Source organism: Paramacrobiotus metropolitanus, unplaced genomic scaffold (genome assembly GCF_019649055.1).
Source record: "Paramacrobiotus metropolitanus isolate TYO unplaced genomic scaffold, Prichtersi_v1.0 Parri_scaffold0000016, whole genome shotgun sequence".
Classification (NCBI taxonomy): Eukaryota; Metazoa; Tardigrada; class Eutardigrada; order Parachela; family Macrobiotidae; genus Paramacrobiotus; species Paramacrobiotus metropolitanus.
Genome location: NW_026570236.1, coordinates 1,388,068 through 1,405,126, shown reverse-complemented (window position 1 = coordinate 1,405,126; position 17,059 = coordinate 1,388,068). Strand labels below are relative to the sequence as shown.

The 17,059-nt window shown below is 41.3% G+C and overlaps 2 protein-coding genes and 1 long non-coding RNA gene across 3 annotated transcripts; all 3 read left to right on the top strand.

The window, feature by feature from the left end:
- Positions 1–4,613: 4,613 nt before the first annotated feature.
- LOC129585274 (uncharacterized) lies at positions 4,614–7,155 on the top strand. The gene is made up of 7 exons (XM_055477898.1): positions 4,614–4,793; positions 4,858–4,918; positions 5,002–5,309; positions 5,377–5,420; positions 5,486–5,524; positions 5,660–5,728; positions 6,696–7,155. Exons 1-7 carry the CDS (start codon positions 4,697–4,699, stop codon positions 6,708–6,710), a joined length of 633 nt encoding a protein of 210 aa, XP_055333873.1. The 5' UTR covers positions 4,614–4,696; the 3' UTR covers positions 6,711–7,155.
- A 2,171-nt stretch (positions 7,156–9,326) lies between these two features.
- Positions 9,327–10,020, top strand: LOC129585277 (uncharacterized). Its single transcript, XR_008689999.1, has 3 exons — positions 9,327–9,536; positions 9,633–9,681; positions 9,945–10,020. It is a non-coding gene; the product is annotated as an uncharacterized LOC129585277 (long non-coding RNA).
- A 1,151-nt stretch (positions 10,021–11,171) lies between these two features.
- LOC129585266 (atrial natriuretic peptide receptor 1-like) lies at positions 11,172–16,261 on the top strand. The gene is made up of 20 exons (XM_055477887.1): positions 11,172–11,661; positions 11,731–11,794; positions 11,854–12,155; positions 12,222–12,265; positions 12,323–12,361; positions 12,437–12,505; positions 12,601–12,744; positions 12,813–12,863; positions 12,994–13,173; positions 13,257–13,395; positions 13,495–13,579; positions 13,775–13,949; positions 14,015–14,149; positions 14,214–14,402; positions 14,474–14,801; positions 14,871–15,177; positions 15,234–15,453; positions 15,532–15,667; positions 15,730–15,778; positions 15,975–16,261. The coding sequence occupies exons 1-20, from the start codon at positions 11,283–11,285 to the stop codon at positions 16,165–16,167; spliced, it is 3,228 nt and encodes a 1,075-aa protein (XP_055333862.1). The 5' UTR covers positions 11,172–11,282; the 3' UTR covers positions 16,168–16,261.
- The last annotated feature ends 798 nt before the right edge of the window (positions 16,262–17,059 follow it).

Sequence of the window (17,059 nt, the reverse complement as noted above, 5' to 3'; positions counted from 1 at the left end):
TTTCTAACCTTTGACATACGTAAATAGTAAGTGACGTTTTAGGCGCATTAAATACAAAGCGAATAATGAATTACTCCATGACCCCTGGTGGCAAGTGCATCTACAGGATACATCAGAACGCCGAGCAATATCCCGTCACTCATTGGCGGCTGCAGAGGGGAAAAAACCCCGTTTCGATGACTTTTCACTAGAGTCACACACGCTACACGGCGCAGTTGCCTTATCACGCGCAAGTCAACATTTTCCTAGCACTGATTTGTAGTAATCTTCAGTCCGTAAGTTATTAATTTTTATAGACCTTTTGCAAAGCCGTCATTTTTGGATCTTTCAAGAGCAAGTCGGTGATGGGCTGGAAAATAGCCAGTAGGAATAGCCCAATCAACTTTTCTAATATTGCTCCCGCCAAAGAGCTCCTCCTTCTGCTACGCAAGGTACTGCAGTCTTGTTTGAATCACCGCTGGCGTTTATATACAACTAACATTTTTGTTTTTAACTTTTTATAGCTTAACAGAATGGAAAGCAATAATATTTGCCAGCTTTTCGGACTCACCATAACAAGATCCACGAGCGGCATTCACTGGATCTCCGCCGTAATGGAATGCCCATTACGGGGTGCTTTGCCGGACATATTTGACAGCTACGTTAGCAGAGATCCGACCATGAAAAGCTCCTTAATTCTTGACTATACTGAAGTACGAAATCTTATCTCCGTGCAAGAGATGACGAAACCAACTCTTTTATTTGCAGGCGGTTCGTTACATTCATTTTTCACCCTTACAATACCATGGGCGAATCAGCATTTTGACCTGCTGGGTGGATAAACATTTCACCTTTAAAGTGGCTCATTTGGGATCCGAGAAAATTCGGCAGTGTCTATTTAAAACCTGCAGAGATTTAAGCACAAGTTTGTGCCAGAACGATATTTGGGAATCCGTCTACTGGTTGCCACCCGGGACAACGGTCAACACCGACAATAGATCTCAGCAAATGGTGGATATTTATTGATCTGGTCTCATCATATACGATATACTGACGGCGGGAAGTATTTTCGCCAAAATCTCAACAGCTACTGAAGGTGAGGAAGCTGCTGTCGAAATGCATATAAATACTTCATGCAGGGTCCAAGGAATTATAGCCGTAACTTTCCCGTACGAATTTACAGAAAATCAAAATCTGCCAATAATTTACGACCTTTGCTCGAGTGTTCCGGACTTTCCAGACATACTTCGATTATGTCTCAGCTCCGATCCGCTTCAGCGGCCGAATTTAGAAAGACTTCGTCATGAACTGGCGAATATTAGTCCTTTACTGGCTCCAAATAAAAACAGAAAAGCGCTTTTCGACAAAATTTACAACAGACTGGAGCGTCATGCAGTCGACTTAGAAGGGCAAGTGGCGACCAGAACCTACGAACTGAGGGAAGAAATGAACAAATGTGACGCTCTCATCTCCCAGTTTCTTCCAAAGTACTGTGTAGTGTGTGGCAAATACGCTGTCTTCTTGAATAGCATTTCCGCTTTTTAAAAATATTTTCCAATGCAGATCTGTGGCAAAGCAGCTGCGGGCCGGAGAAAAGGTTCCACCCGAAATTTTTGAATGTGTGACAATTCTGTTCACTGATTTGTTTGGGTTCACTGACTTTATCAAGAGTCGTTCGCCTGAGGTGACAATTTGCTTGATCTCATCCACGGAAGCTTTTATTGATAAACTGTTAACGGACTGTGATGTCTACAAAGTGGAGCCAGTAATGGATTCCTTTATGGTAATCGCAGGTTTAAAAGCCAACTGGTTTTATCTTTAACAGAAAAACCGTCAATGTCTGTTTAGTGGTGCTATACAGTCATTAGGCTATTTGTAGTGGACTGCAAAAAAATACTAAAAAATAATGTTTTATGGTGAAATGCAGTGGCATTAGCGTTCACCTTTACGTCTCTTACGGACTTCCGTGTACAGGTAGCAAGTGGACTGCCAGAGCGAATCGGAAAGGACCACATTGGAAGGATCGCGGGATTTGCGACAAGACTAATGGAAGTTCAACCTCAGCTGACCTTTCTACAGAACTTACAATTTAAGATTGGCATACACTCCGGTATACGTGTATGGTTTTCTTCCGGTAGACGGAAACTTTATGTCTGGTTATCAGTGGCAGATTTATTTCCATGATTGCTCTTACCTATTAAATTTTATAGGTGCATGCGCCGCCGGGCTTATGGGACTAAAACGACCGCGTTACTGCCTGTACGTAAAGGTTATCAGAATTACTTTTTTTCATTTTACCAGTTAGGAAGCTTCTTCTCTTCCAGCTATAACACAGGGTTGCTTCTAGTTTCCTCTTTTCGCACATTGCGATTTGACTTCTTGGACGCGTATCGTTGTACAGCATATGCAGATACGAATACATATAACGGCATCCGGCGAAAGAAAATTTAGAGCAGCACAATATGATGTAGCCAGACGTTTTTAGCTTGGTTTTGTGACAGGTTTGGTGACACTGTCAATATGGCTTCCAGAATGTGCAGTCACGGCTTGCCAGGGCACATTCATTTAAGCCCGGACAGCCAGCGACTTTTGGAAAACTTCCGCCAGTTTTCTGTCGAGACAAGAGGACTGCAAGCGAAAAAAGGAAAAGATGACATGATAACTTACTGGCTTCTTCCACAATATTGTCACTAACAAATTTAAGCACGCTCACATCAGTATAATTCTTCGTCTGCTGTAATATAGGTATACTACTCTGTACATAAAAGACATCATGACTGGACTGCGATATGCGACGAAAAAAATTCATTCTTTCTGTACAGAGTAGTTTCTGATGATTTGGTTGCGATATTATCGGACCACCGAAAGGCAGAGGGAACTTTCCACAAAAGTTCCTACGATCTGCTGCTTTATCGTTTCTTCTGCTTTATCAATCTTCTGCTCCATGTTAGAGCTTATATATTCTACTCGTAAACAGCGATTAATCCCCTGTCCTGTTATTGATAGTCGATAGACACAAAACCGGTTAAATTTTTCGAAGCGTTTTTTTGGTGAGTGAATGCTGCCTGGTTAGTCAATTAAAGCGGTAAAATAAACACCGTTCTTGCGAGCGCGCAAAGGTTAGCTTAGACAATTACAGCAGAAGCTAGGACAGTCTCAACATGATGTTTCTTGATCCTTTATGGTAGCCTTTTAAAGTTTGGTAATCGTCTGTCAAGTGTCAACACCTTTCACATGCATATACGTATGTAGTTTGCTTAATTAAGCAACAAACCAATCTACTTGACAGTTTACGAAGGTAATCGTTTTTACATGCATATATTTTTTAATAATATTTAAATAAAGTTTTCGAATTGGACACGTTTTCAGATTGAACAGGGTGTGTACTGCAGTTTTTACCATGTCAGTCGTTGGTTAACATGCGTACCGCATTTCAGATCGGTGCGGGGATGATTTCGATGCGGGGCTGGGGATCAATGGGATGCCCAATTTAGCTGGCGCTGCTGGGCGCATCTGTATGGTGGCGACGGATCATACTCTGTATAAATGTATACATACAAAGCAAATAATTTCATAATTTTCAAGTGATAAGTTTTCGATGCAGCGGCGAAAGTTTCAAGGGCGCACTTCTTGGACTGCATTTTGCTATTAAAAGTGGTTGTTAAACGATCGAACTTTTAATTATTGTACATCAAATGCTTTTGCAAATGATACATTTCGAAGTGCGGTTAGCTACGGTAGTTCAAGAACGTTATTCACAAGCATAATAATTTACCCGATCTTTGCCAGTGCATTTATATAGTAAATGGTCAAACTTGGTTTCCTTGGCAGGTATACAATTTACAAAGGTCTGTTAATTCTGCCATGACTGGGTGTTGTCACGAGAACGAGGTGCTGTTATGCAATATGAATTAATGAGTGGCTGTTGCTATCAAAGATTTTGGATTGTCCCCAAGGAATACGCACTAGAAGAAGAGCTAATATTCATTAAAGAGAATTAAATCAACCATACGGGCTCATTAAAGCGTAATTTTGTTTTTCCTGTATCTATTTGGTTATTGACGTGCGTCTCATGACTTCCTCCCCGCAGTGAACAGGCCAACATTATCCAAGAGAGAAAGCTTCATTAAGTACTCATATTAATTTTAAGAACAGAAGACGCCTTTTTTCGAAAAATTCACATTCACAAACGAAGCAGTGACAGTCCTAGGTCCCTATTTTAATTTGCCCTCCTACTGCTTTGTCGTCCGAATATTGCGTAAAGAATTTTGCACTTAAACAGAACAGCACTTGGTGTCTTAGTTAGTTGGAATTTTACCAAACGCTGAAAGCCAGCACTTATGCGTTCCCCCCGCACAACCACGTGGAATTTATGGCCGTTCAGAAAACGTTTCCCTTAGAACAGCAGTGCAGTTTGTAATTACCTAAATGCAATAATTAATGACTATCCATGATACCAAAAAGAACTACCGTTCTGTTGTGTTCATGTATCATTCTTGATATCGCTGCGTGCGTTCGTACATTGCTATCGTCCACCGAAAGCCCGAAATTAAATGGAGTTGTGAATGTTGGCCTGGTTATAATAGGCGTTACCGATACAAAAGAAGGGTTTATGGCGCTACCATATACAGGACCGGGGTTTTCTTTAGCCGTTGAGCGGGTTCAGAAGATATATAACACTACCATAAATTTCAGTTTGGACGTTAATCAAGAGCGGATGTGTACAGACCTCATGGGCAACGTTGTGGCGATGACCGCTGAATGGTATTACAGGAAGAAGAACGAGAACAACCTTCTCGCGTCCATTGTACTAGGTAATAACAACAACCTGGGTTGTAATTAATTATTTTCCTGTGATGTTTTTTAATGGGTGTGCAGGATGTGGAGATGCGGAGATGGCGCGACTCTACACTCAATGGGACATTTTATGGCTTTCGACGTATGTAAGAGCTATAAAACTAGTAGACCCAGTTTGAAGAACCGCACTTCCCATTTGTTGAAAAGTACTACATGATTTTTTAGGGCCGGTGCTCCTATTGCTTCAAATCAGCACGTATCATATCCAACAGGACTGAACACAAACTATTTCGTGGTGTCCCAGTGCGCTGAATTATTTATCGACATCCTTAATAAATATAACTGGACATCTGTTACGGTGGTCACCGATCCGAGCTCTCCTCCCTTTTATGCCGTCCTGATGTCGGTATTTCTCGTCAATCTAAAAGGTCAAAGACACATAACACATTCTGTTCGAGAAATTAACGCAAAGCTAGGGCGTCCGTTCGGTGGTTTTGGATCAATTTTAGATGATATTCGTGCAAGTAGTAGAGGTAAGCAATTAGCCGCAAAACACGTTCGTAAAGTTGATGTTGAGTATATCTAGGCTTTGTAATTTAGTAGTAATTTACTTTGGAATCGGGAAGATTCTGCGGGAATTTCTGGTAAAAAAAACTATTGTTTGCATTTTTCAGTCAAGTGTGCGATTACCTAAAGAAGCTTTCTGTAGGTTACAGCAGCGTCTCTGAACATGACAAATGGAGAATATGTGAGTTTAACGAAACGAGTCGCATTTTTTATGCTATCATAATGTTGTTTAATAGCAGGGTAAAATGTTGTCGTGAACTTTTACTGTGCAGTGTGCATTATATTTCGTCATTCCCATACGACGCTATGGTTGTAGGTTTACATTCTGACAGAAAATAACCTTTTTCGCCCATTTCATTGGAAGGCTGGTGATAAAGATGACCTGGTAAGCCGCATTCGCTAGAGACATAAGCTTTTGTTTAGTTTCAGTGACATTTTATAAAACTTTTGCAACCGATAAATCTAATTGACGTAATTGCTCAATTTAATTACGTAGTCCCTGTCAGCGCAGCTTGTTGTTACGGGCAGCGCAGCTTGTTAATTACGTAGTCTTTGTCTAAGAAATTAAGTACCGATTGAGAGCTTTCGCCCCGTTGCAAACGACGTTGAAGCGTTATTAGTACTTATTACGAGAATTATGTATTTGTGCAGTTTCTTTCATTACTCGAGTACAGCGCATATGGGCGAGGTTTCGCCAATTAATATACCTTAACTTGGAAAACGCCATACTCAATAAACCGGAACATAATTGTCACCGGCACAATAGTTATTACTGGTTCTCTTTGGTTCCTTCTGCAAGCGTCCCAATCAGTTCTAGTTGTGCATCCCCTTGACAATCCCAAAAACAACGTTTCCAAAACACAGCTTGGCCGAGAATTTTACCGGCGCAGCGAGAGGGATTTTTACTCTACATATCCGCTGTCTAATCACGTAAGGTAACCGTGCGTACTCCGCACTGTATAAGCTTCAGCGCATAAAATAAAACCGACATTTTGTAATCATTGCGCATAAAGCATCACAAAAACCTTATTCACCTGCAGTCACTTAACTGAGTGTTCTACATTAAAGTATCTGTATGAGTGTATAGCAAACAGCGTACTGCATTAAAAAGGAATTACGAATCAAATGATGCGCCTACAAATTATAGCATTGTCAACCTTCCGTGGTAAACTTGTGCCAGCCGAAGTCTTTAATTTTTACTTGTGTGTGTAGCCATACAGCCTTATCGTTAGTGGATACACAACTATCTTTGCACTCGCACAGGTAGAATCGGAATTATTTCATTGTGGATCAGAAAATTCTGATACCACGTGCTTGCTATTTGCAGCGGTACCCCAACTTACACATTTCAGATCATTACCAATTAACAACACAATAACGACCAACAGGGACTGGAGGGGGGTGACTCTGGCTCAGCGTTTCCTCAACCAAACTTTCACCGATGACTTTGATAACAGTATGTATATTGACACAGAAGGGCAACGTCGTACCGATTTTACGGTGTCTTTTTTTGACCTAAACGGAACACGCAAGGTAACGCTTAGTACCATTTTCGTAGCCCATTTCCAGCAGCACAGTAATAATATTACCGCTTTGCTCTTCTACTCGTATTTCATAGCACGTGTTGCGAAAGCTTGGCGCATCTTGAGATCTAATAGAACTAGTGCATTTAACGACATGGGTTGGCGATTCCTTTCCTCCTCCAAACGAGCCACGTTGCGGATATTCAAATCAGCGGATGGTTTGTATCACGCCAAGTAATTGTTGCTCTTTGGAAATTGGTAGCATGCTCGCTTCGTAGCACACATGTACTTATCGTTAGCTACAGCCACAAGTGCTTATCGTTACTTGTCGCTTGTATAAGACGTTTGCATGGGTGATCAAACTTACTCGTAATATTTATTTTTTTACACAAAGATTTTACCCACTGTATACGTTTTCTTTGTAGAAAAGTAACGAGAATTTTGATCTTTCAGGAAACAATTCAACATACATCCTGTCGTTCACATTAGCAACTGGTTGTTTAATTGCAGTTTTCATCGGATATGCAGTGTGAGTAATGACCTTTCCAAATTAAAGATCTTAACGAGTTATCAAAGTATGGAACCGTGGCGAAACAAAATAACCTTTACAGGCGTATAAAACTGAGAGCCAAACATGAATTCATCCATGATCCATGGTGGCAAGTTCATCTCCAGGAAATACAGTGTTGCCGAGCAGCGTCAAATCTCTCAACGTCGTTGACACTGACCGAACAAAGGGGACTTTACTCCGAGTATGTGCCTCCGGAAGCCCGTATATACTTCGGTGCATCAAACGTCTCATCGGTAATCGCAGCAATAGTTCATACAGCGTTTAAAATGACAGACCATTCTTGTGTTATTGTTCCTTTCAGATTTTTTGCAGTGCCGTCATTTTGGGGCTACATAAGAATAGCGCGGTGATGGGCTGGAAAATCTGCAGTAAAAAGGGTCCAATCAACTTTGCCGACATTTCCCCTTCCAAAGAATTTCTGCTTCTGCTGCGGAATGTAAAATGTACACTGAGCAATCAATGACTTTTATACAGTTCTATGCCATTGCTACAGTAGCATGGAAGCGACAACTAAAGAAAAATTAGCTATTAAAGTTGCCTCCCTAAATTTGTTATACCGGTTATGAGGCAAATTCTATGTATGAAATCGACAAGACGCTTTATTGCTATTTTTTTAGCTGAGAAAGATAGAGCACGTTAACATATGCCAGTTTGTTGGATTGACCATTAAAATGTCCTCTAAAGGCATGTGCTGGATCACATCGGTAATAGAATGTCATTCAAGGGGTACTTTGGCTGACATATTCGGCAGCTTTGCTAGCAAGGATCCAATGTTACGCGCCTCGCTGGTTTTAGATTACCTAGAAGTACGTACTCTTCTTAATGTGGTGGCAGTGGTATCGGCAAAGGTTCAACTATTGCAGGCAGTACGGTACATTCATTTTTCCACTTTCTAATACCATGGACGAATAAGCATTTTGACTTGTTGGGTGGACAAACACTTCACACTTAAACTCGCTAATTTAGCGTCGGATAGATTGCAACGGAATCTGAACAACGCCTGCAGTAATCTTATACCAACTGAGTGCCAGAATACTATATGGGAAGCTGCCTACTGGGCGTCACCCGTACTAAACGAGAAAGCGGAGAGCAAATTGTTGCAAAAAGTGGACATCGATATCCTCTCATCGGGTTTAATTTATGATATATTGAGCACGGGGGATTTTTACAACAGACTTCGGGCTGCTAGAAAAGGTGATTAACAGAACTATCATGTCGACTCGTGACATGACCTACTTAGCTCAAATCGCAAAAAATCGCATTATACCGTAACTGTATAGGAAATCAACATCTCCGGAGCCGGCCGCACCTTTTCCTTCACTCGCGTATGCCCGAATTTGAAAACATAATTCTATCGTGCGTCAGTGATGATCCGTTCCAGCGGCCGGACATAAACAATCTTCGTCACACGCTCGCCCAAGTGAGTCCGTTACTGGTTAGGGACAAACGGAAATCTACTCTGATCGACAAAATACACAAGAGACTGGAGCGTTATTCCAACGACTTGGAAGAGCAAGTCATGACCAGAACAAATGAACTTAAAGAAGAAATGAATAAATGCGATGTTATGATCAATCAGATCCTGCCAAGGTACATCATGCATGTTTTATTACGTAATGAGAAATTATTCCCGCACGAGCTGTTTCTGACTGCCATTCGGATTTGGTTTGCAATTAGATCTATTGCAAGACTGCTGCGAGCGGGTGCAACGGTTCTACCGGAATATTTCGAATGTGTAACAATATTGTTCAGCGATATGTATGGTTTTGCTGACTACATCAAGACACATCAACCTGAGACTACAATAGAGCTAATCTCGGCTACTGAAGCGTTTATCGACAAATTGTCAACGGAGTGTGATGTTTACAAAGTGGAGGCAGTTGTCGATTCGTTTGTGGTAAGCAGTTTTAAATTTTCTAAGAGAACACTTTTTCTGAATGGAAATGAATAATATTTGTGTACAGATAGCCAGTGGACTGCCAGATAGGGTCGGACCTAAACATGTTACTAGAGTTGCCGAATTTTCTTTAGCCCTACTCAAAATTCAATCGCAGTTGACCTTTATCGCGGACTTACGGTTTAAATTGGATTTCATTCCGGTACGGAGCTGGTGCCCCTGCCTATGCAAGCTCTAAAACTGCCTTAAATGTAATTGCAGATTGTTTAGGGTGTTTACATGATGCAACTGGTTGTAGGTCCTTGTGCTGCGGGATTGATGGGACTAAAAAGGCCACGTTACTGTTTGTATGTAACTTTCAGTACGCGAAAAATTCGTCACTAGCTTACTTGTTAGTTGTTAGAAAAATGCAACTGAGAATTCGAACCAAAGCGCATGTGAAGACTGGAAATAGCTGTAAAGATCGAAGCTGTAAAGAATCGAATATCGAATTTCGAGAAGACAAAATTAATAACAAACCAACCTCCACAGCCTATGGGGAAGGATTAAAATCCACCCTAATTGCATCGGAAATGGGTCAGTAGGTAATGCGTGTCCACGTTCTTTACAGGTTCGGAGACACGGTTAACATGGCTTCCAGAATGTGCAGCCACGGACTGCCAAACCACATTCATCTAAGTTCCGATAGCCAGTTATTATTGGAAAATTTCAGTCTTTACACTATCAATCCACGAGGAGTGATTTCTATCAAGGGCAAACACGAAATGACCACATACTGGCTTCTTCCGCCATAACCTTATCACAGTGAAGTTGAATGATTGGGCACGATGCGTGTATTAGCGATGTTATGAAAAGCGATGTTAAAAAAAGTGTTTAGGCTTACTACCCATGTGTACAATTGTACATGCAGGTACAGTACTTCATACTTTATAATAAATGTTCGAAATGATTGAAATTGTAAATTATTCAGCGTCATTGCTTCAGTACTTAACTTTACTTGTACCAAAATAACTAAATTCATAGTAATTTGGAATGCATCCACAAATTCGTTTCAAAATTACTCGGCAACCGTTTAAATGTTTCAAATTCCAATTATACAGTAACTGCAACTTAAGTCCCAGTGCTATTGCTTTTTAGCGTCGTTCATCACATACAGTCTCATTTCCGCTTGCTACCGACAAGTTAGCCTGACGATTTCATGATCGCTTAAATTTGTAAAAGAACCCTTGAGCCGTTGGTTATTAATTAGGAGGACTGGCAAAATTTGACATTCACTCTTTACAAATAATATACTGTACTTGATGTTATTCTTCGGACTACTCAATGCGCACTCAGAACCAAAGGTCACGTAGGCCGGTTGTTGACTCAAATGACAAAATCAGAGGATGCTTAGATTCCTGCGAAATGTTTTTGAGTAACAAAGTTTACGTTCTGATGACAATCACGGCATCGTAAGGATTATCTGTTATTATGACCACGGGATTGGTTAATTAAAGCATCAATAAACATGACGACGCAGTAATCAGTCCTAATTTAATATTTTGCGAATCCTCTGGGTATTACAGCCCAAAAGATGTCGTGGAGCTGCCCGAGCGATCGTACAATGCGAACAACTGTTTTCCCCGCAATCAAGGGGTAGCAATTCCCGGCCGATATTATATTCCACTCACATGTTTGTCTTTTACTCTTCCATCCGTAACAGGCACCAAAGCCACCCATTCATTTTCTGTCCTTGAATGGCAACAGCAACGTCACGCAAACCACGAACAGGAAAGGAACTTAGACCGCACTGTAGAAGACGGCTCTGTAATTTGGCTCACTTAACTGAAGATAAGGATAGGATGGTTAATCTTGAAATTAATATCTCTAACTCTAAACCGCCTTGGTTACCAACATCCAACAGCTCCAGCTATCCTAGTGGCTGGAGTTTGTCTTTAGTTGCAGAAAAATGCGTGTAAGGTCGATATCATTTGTGAAAAACATGCCGTTATTAATTTTAATTCGTGTTCTAACTGATATCGTTGGGTCTCAATCGCTGCAGCCGTCCTGTACTAACGCGGGACTCCAGAGTACCGTGCTCAACATCAGCTTAGTGGTAATAAGCGATACCTCCACGGAAGGTTATCAAGCTCTGCCGTTTCTGGGACCGGCACTTTCCTTGGCCGTAGAACACGTTAGCGCGAAGTATAACGGCGCGATGAATTTCAGTTTACACTTTATTGGGAAACGAGGGTGTAAAGAAGTCGGTAGCAATGCGATCTCAATGATATCTGAATGGCATTATCGTGAAAGAAATGATCGCGACCTCACAATTTATATCGTGCCATGTAGGTTATCTTCAGCTTTGGGTTAGTGATAGTTAGCGCTATCAAACTACCTGTACATTCGATTTGCAGCATGTGCAGACGATACGGAGATGCCTTATTTTCATACACAGTGGGATACTTTGTGGATATCAACGTAAGCAAAGGGTAACAAATATTCGCCCATCAAGGGAAAACCGTTTTCTTCTTCGGTAGAGTCTCGGCCGGGCCCAAAATCCGCCGTCGCGATTTATACCCCACCTGGATATCCACCAACTTTTTTTTGGTGTCCGAGTGCGCTGAACTGTTTCTTGAGATATTGAACAAGTATAATTGGACTTCCATAGCCGTGATTATCGACAACAGCCCTCCTCCATTCTATTTCATATTGGCAACGACATTCCTGAACATTGTTAAAAGCCAGAAACACATCGTTAGTATTGTGAGGAATATAGAGACAAAGGCAGGTTCCACTGGATTTCGATCGATTCTTGAAAGCATCCGCACGATAAGCAGAGGTAAGCCGTTTGACCCTTCTTGCTCCGGAAATTACTTCATAACGTTTTAATTCTCATGATTGGTAGTGGTGCTGTACTTTGGCGCTGAACCGGCTTTGTGGGATTTTTTGGTAAAACTGGTTCTGTCAGCCACTTTTATTGTTTTTGCTTGACGAATATTTTTGCAGTGGACCGCTTATATGTTGAACATGACAAACGGAGAATATGTAAGCTCTGATGTTAGACGAGACTGAACATTTTCGTTTTTGTAGTTTCTAACATATCAGCAAATACCATTGCAGGTATACCTGCTGGTAGAGAATAACATGTTTCGACCAATAAGCTGGCAGAATAGCGACAGAAACGATTCGGTAAGTCAGATTTGCTCCTAGAAGATGTTTAGTTGATTCTTAAATATTACGTCTCTTGGTATAAACTTCGATACGGACTAAAATATTCTCCCCAGGTGCTCCTTCAAGCGTTCCACTCGGTCTTAATTGTGAATCCAAGTGAGAACAGCGAGAATGTTGGCACAAAAATGCAGCTCGGGAAGGAATTTCTCCGGCGAACAGAGCAAGATTATAATTTCACATATCCAATATCAAACCAGGTTGGGCCAGGTGTCTGATGCTTTTGCATTTATACGGTCTGTAATTTTTTTGTACGGTCCTTTGCCAGCCATATGCCCTTATTGTCGGAAGCTACATGACCGTCTTTGCACTAGCGGAGGTAAGGTTTGCCACTTTCGGGCAATACTGGAATGGTCCATTGGTCAAAGAATGGTCTATGATTCGAATGCTATCTTTCTTTCGAAAAGTTTCAAAACAAAACTTTTTTTCGGAAAATTGTTTTATTCCAGGCCATCAACGATACAATTACTTCAGGCGACAGAGCGAATTGCAGCGGTGTGGCACTAGCAAGGCTTCTACTGAATCGAACTTTTACTGATGACTTTGGCAACAGCATGTATATAGACAGCGAAGGACAGCGGCGCACCGACTTCACGGTTTCTTTCTTCAACGCTAACGGAAGTCGTGAGGTAATTTGGATGACACTGGATACTCAGCCCGTGGATAGTACGTATTCTGAAACATACTAGCCTCTGATTTTGTATTTGCACAGCCGTTGTTGCGAAAATTTGGCCAAACAGGAGACTTACTAGAAGTGACACGGTTATTAGTGTGGGTCAACAGTTCATTTCCTCCTCCCAACGAACCGTATTGCGGATATTTGAATCAGAAGCTATCCTGCCTTATACCAAGTACGTACTGTGTATAAAAATCGTTTTTATCTTTTATGAAATTTAGTATCGGAACAAATAATTTAGTATTATGACTGATGCACTTGTTAAATTATTTAGGTGACAACCGCTCAGCCTACTTGCTAACAGCGATTTCCACAAGTCTCTGTCTTGCTGTCGGCATAATGATAATAGGATGGATTGCGTAAGCATTTTTTCCTTTGAAATTAGTATTTCAATCCGTTACGCATAGAGGAGTTGTTGGGGTAACAGGAGCCGCAACGGTTCTGTCGAAGCACCTAAACCGAATTGATTTTTAAGAGAGTCGTTTAATTTCTTAGAAATGAAGGTAAGTGATGCAAAGGAAATGTTTGTTATGTAAAAAGTTGATTTATTGTAGATATAACAAATTTAAGGCTAAATACCAACTGCTCCGAGATCCGTGGTGGCAAATCCAGCTGCACGAACCAAATAATCGACGAACAGCATCCTGTCGTTCTCTTCTCTCGAAGATCTATTCGGATCATTTCTCATACGAGTCCAGTGACCTCCCTACAACTTTTAGCTGGACTCGAGTACAACAGAGTGAAACAGTTAAAAATGTTTTCAAAAATCATCGACGCTGTCTTTCTTGTTACAGAGCTTCTGTGGCGCCGTAGTTTTCGGCACATATAGAACCAAACCCGTTATGGGCTGGAAACTGTGCCATCGGAACCAGCCAGTTGGCTTTCCCGATATTTCGGAAAATAATGAACTGTTGGTGCTGCTTCAAAAGGTAATCATTTGTTTGCGATTAAAATCCCGAATTTGAACTTTAAAATTACGGCATTCTGCTGCAGTTGAGCAGAATGGAGCACCTCAATATTTGCCAGTTTGCCGGACTTGCCATAACACGATCTTCTAAAGGGATTTACTGGATTTCGGCAGTAATAGAGTGCCCTTCACGGGGCGCGTTGCCTGACATATTTGACAGCTACGCTAGCAGGGACGCGGCACTACTTCCCTGTCTAGCTCATGATTATCTCAAAGTACGTTAAAGTTAATGTGGTCCTAAGGTTGTTAACTGCGGAACTGCTGCTTCCGGTTTTCGCTATTGCAGGCAGTACGATATATCCATAATTCTTCGCTACAATTCCATGGACGAATCAGCGTCTTGACCTGTTGGGTCGACAAACACTTTACACTTAAGCTAGCGCATCTTGCTTCCGACAGGTTGAGACAAAATCTGCATACAGCGTGTGGATTTCTAAGTACAGGAGTGTGTCAAAATATTGTCTGGGAATCCTTCTACTGGTCACCACCCGATACCGGAAGCAGTCATGATAGCAGGTTATTGCAAATGGTTGATATTTACTCCAGCGGTCTGGTTTTGCTTGACATATTGACAAAAGGAAGGGTTCTAGAAAGCGTGAGATCGCTCACCAAAAGTAAGAAGCTCTACCGGTTTCATCCAAAGTGAGCGTTTAGCTACATTAGACTTTCACTTTTATATGTAGCTGGCCGAAGTCTTCGTGAACTTTCGTTTGGAACACTTTTATCGTCCTTGCCCGAATTCGAAGTGATACTGCGGTCTTGTATTGCTCTTAATTCACCCCAGCGACCAGACATAAAAAGTCTTCTCCGAGCGCTGGCTCCTATGCTGTCTCCACATTCGCACAAAACTACGAGTACATTCTTCGATCAAATCTATGCCAGACTGGAAGGTTATTCTGCTGAACTGGAATGTCAAGTTACGAAGAGGACCAGCGAACTAATGGAGGAAATGGATAAATGCGACGCTATTATTAACCAATTCTTACCACGGTACAGCTGAACTGCACCCTTATTTATTATGACGGAAATCTAGTTTTCTTGCTTAGGTCTGTGGCGAAGCAGTTACGAGCCGGTGAAAAGGTTCTACCTGAGTTCTTTGAATGCGCCACGATTCTGTTTACTGATCTCCATGGATTTGCTGACTTTGTAAAGATCCACGCACCCGAGATGACGATTGCTGTTACGTCAGCGACGGAAGTCTGTATAGATAAGCTCACAACGGAGTGCGACGTGTATAAAGTGGAAGCAGTCAATGATTCGTTCATGGTATTACAATCAGACTAATATTTATACCCTCTTTCAGGAATCTGCAAAATTGATTGCGCTAATAGAATCTTTCTGCAGGTGGCTAGCGGAATACCAGAAAGAATAGGAATAAAACACATCGAGCGAATTGCGAGTTTTGCTACAAGGCTGGTGGAACTGCAGACGCAATTTACATTTCTGGAAAATCTTCGGTTTAAGACTGGAATTCATTCGGGTATCTCGCCATCGACACATTTAAGCTATTGTAGTTTGAGTAGGAGAATAATGATGTTGTAGGTCCCTGTGCTGCGGGATTAATGGGACTAAAACGACCTCGTTACTGCCTGTACGTATTTTCCCGTAATTTACATGTCTTAAAGTACGGTAGTTTATATTTTATACTTCCGCTAGTAATGTGTAAGTATTTGCAGTACTCGTAATTCAGATTTAAAATCTTTACACGACTGAACACACTGTACTATTTACCTATGCCTAAAAAGAGCAGTTTCTCACTAGACCACAACTTGTCCACTTTACGCTAGATTTGGTGATACCGTCAACATGGCTTCCAGAATGTGCAGCCACGGTTTACCAGGGCGTATCCATATCAGCCCGGAGAGTCAACTTCTTCTGGAGCAATTTAGTCAGTTTATCGTCGAAGCACGAGGACTGCAGGCTATCAAAGGAAAATATGAAATAGCAACCTACTGGCTTCTTCCGTTTCCCCAGAAATAAATGAACGTTTGCATTCTTAAGTGTGAAAATCTTGCAGTTGCCACATATTTTAATGGCAATGGTTATATGTACAGTACTATCAAAACCGTTTAGTCTGCACTAAGGTCCGCTACGCAAGCGGTGTTAATAAAAAGTACTTGGTTCGCTCAGGCTTAAGCATAAACAACTTCAAAAACGAAATTAAATCTGACCTCCTGAATTAAACCGAAATTAAAGCTGTGGTACAATTGTACGTGCGGCGCTGATAACTTTACAGCAGCTATGCTACGAGTTTAAAAAATGTTAACTGTTCTAAAATGTTATAAATTACGAATGGTTTTGTTGATCTTCTTTGGTAAACTGTGTGCAATCCGTGCAAGCCTTTAGCTTTTATGGTTGTCCTTCCGTATTGCTATAATTTTTGCCTTATCGTTAAAGGTGCAGATTTCACGGTGCAGCCCAATCTTTTTTCCAAAGCAAACAGGAGTTGCGAGATGACGTCGATTTACGGATTTTGTTATCTTGTAACACTTTAATGCTGTAATTAACCTTGCTCTTCATAATAATTTTCGTAACCTGTACTTTTTGGATATTTTCTCGGATACTCGTACTGTCAGTGTCCACTCAAAACAATCAAGACTCAAATAGCAGTAAAAAAACCACTGTTACACTCAAAAGAGAGAAACCTGAAAGCCTTTCTGCGAAATGTTTATGAATAACAAGGCCTGTGCTTGTTCGCCTTGTAACAATTACTAAGACTGCGTATTTAGTTGATCAAAGCATTATAAGCATATCGCCGCCGGCACGCTATGATACGAACTTACTGTACCAGATTTCTATTTTTCGGAATCCTCTGGGCATTGCAGTGCCCGTTGGGTCCTGTGGGCCTGTACGTACGATTGTTAACGTTGAA

Bases quoted from the DNA above. Each gene is read 5' to 3' on its own strand.
- LOC129585274 (XM_055477898.1), top strand. From the start codon at position 4,697: ATGTGTACAGACCTCATGGGCAACGTTGTGGCGATGACCGCTGAATGG. The intron at 4,919-5,001 runs GTATGTAAGAGC...ATGATTTTTTAG, and splicing joins GACATTTTATGGCTTTCGAC to GGCCGGTGCTCCTATTGCTT. The intron at 5,421-5,485 runs GTAAAAAAAACT...AGCTTTCTGTAG, and splicing joins AGATTCTGCGGGAATTTCTG to GTTACAGCAGCGTCTCTGAA.
- LOC129585266 (XM_055477887.1), top strand. From the start codon at position 11,283: ATGCGTGTAAGGTCGATATCATTTGTGAAAAACATGCCGTTATTAATT. The intron at 12,506-12,600 runs GTAAGTCAGATT...TATTCTCCCCAG, and splicing joins ATAGCGACAGAAACGATTCG to GTGCTCCTTCAAGCGTTCCA. The intron at 12,745-12,812 runs GTTGGGCCAGGT...GTCCTTTGCCAG, and splicing joins CATATCCAATATCAAACCAG to CCATATGCCCTTATTGTCGG.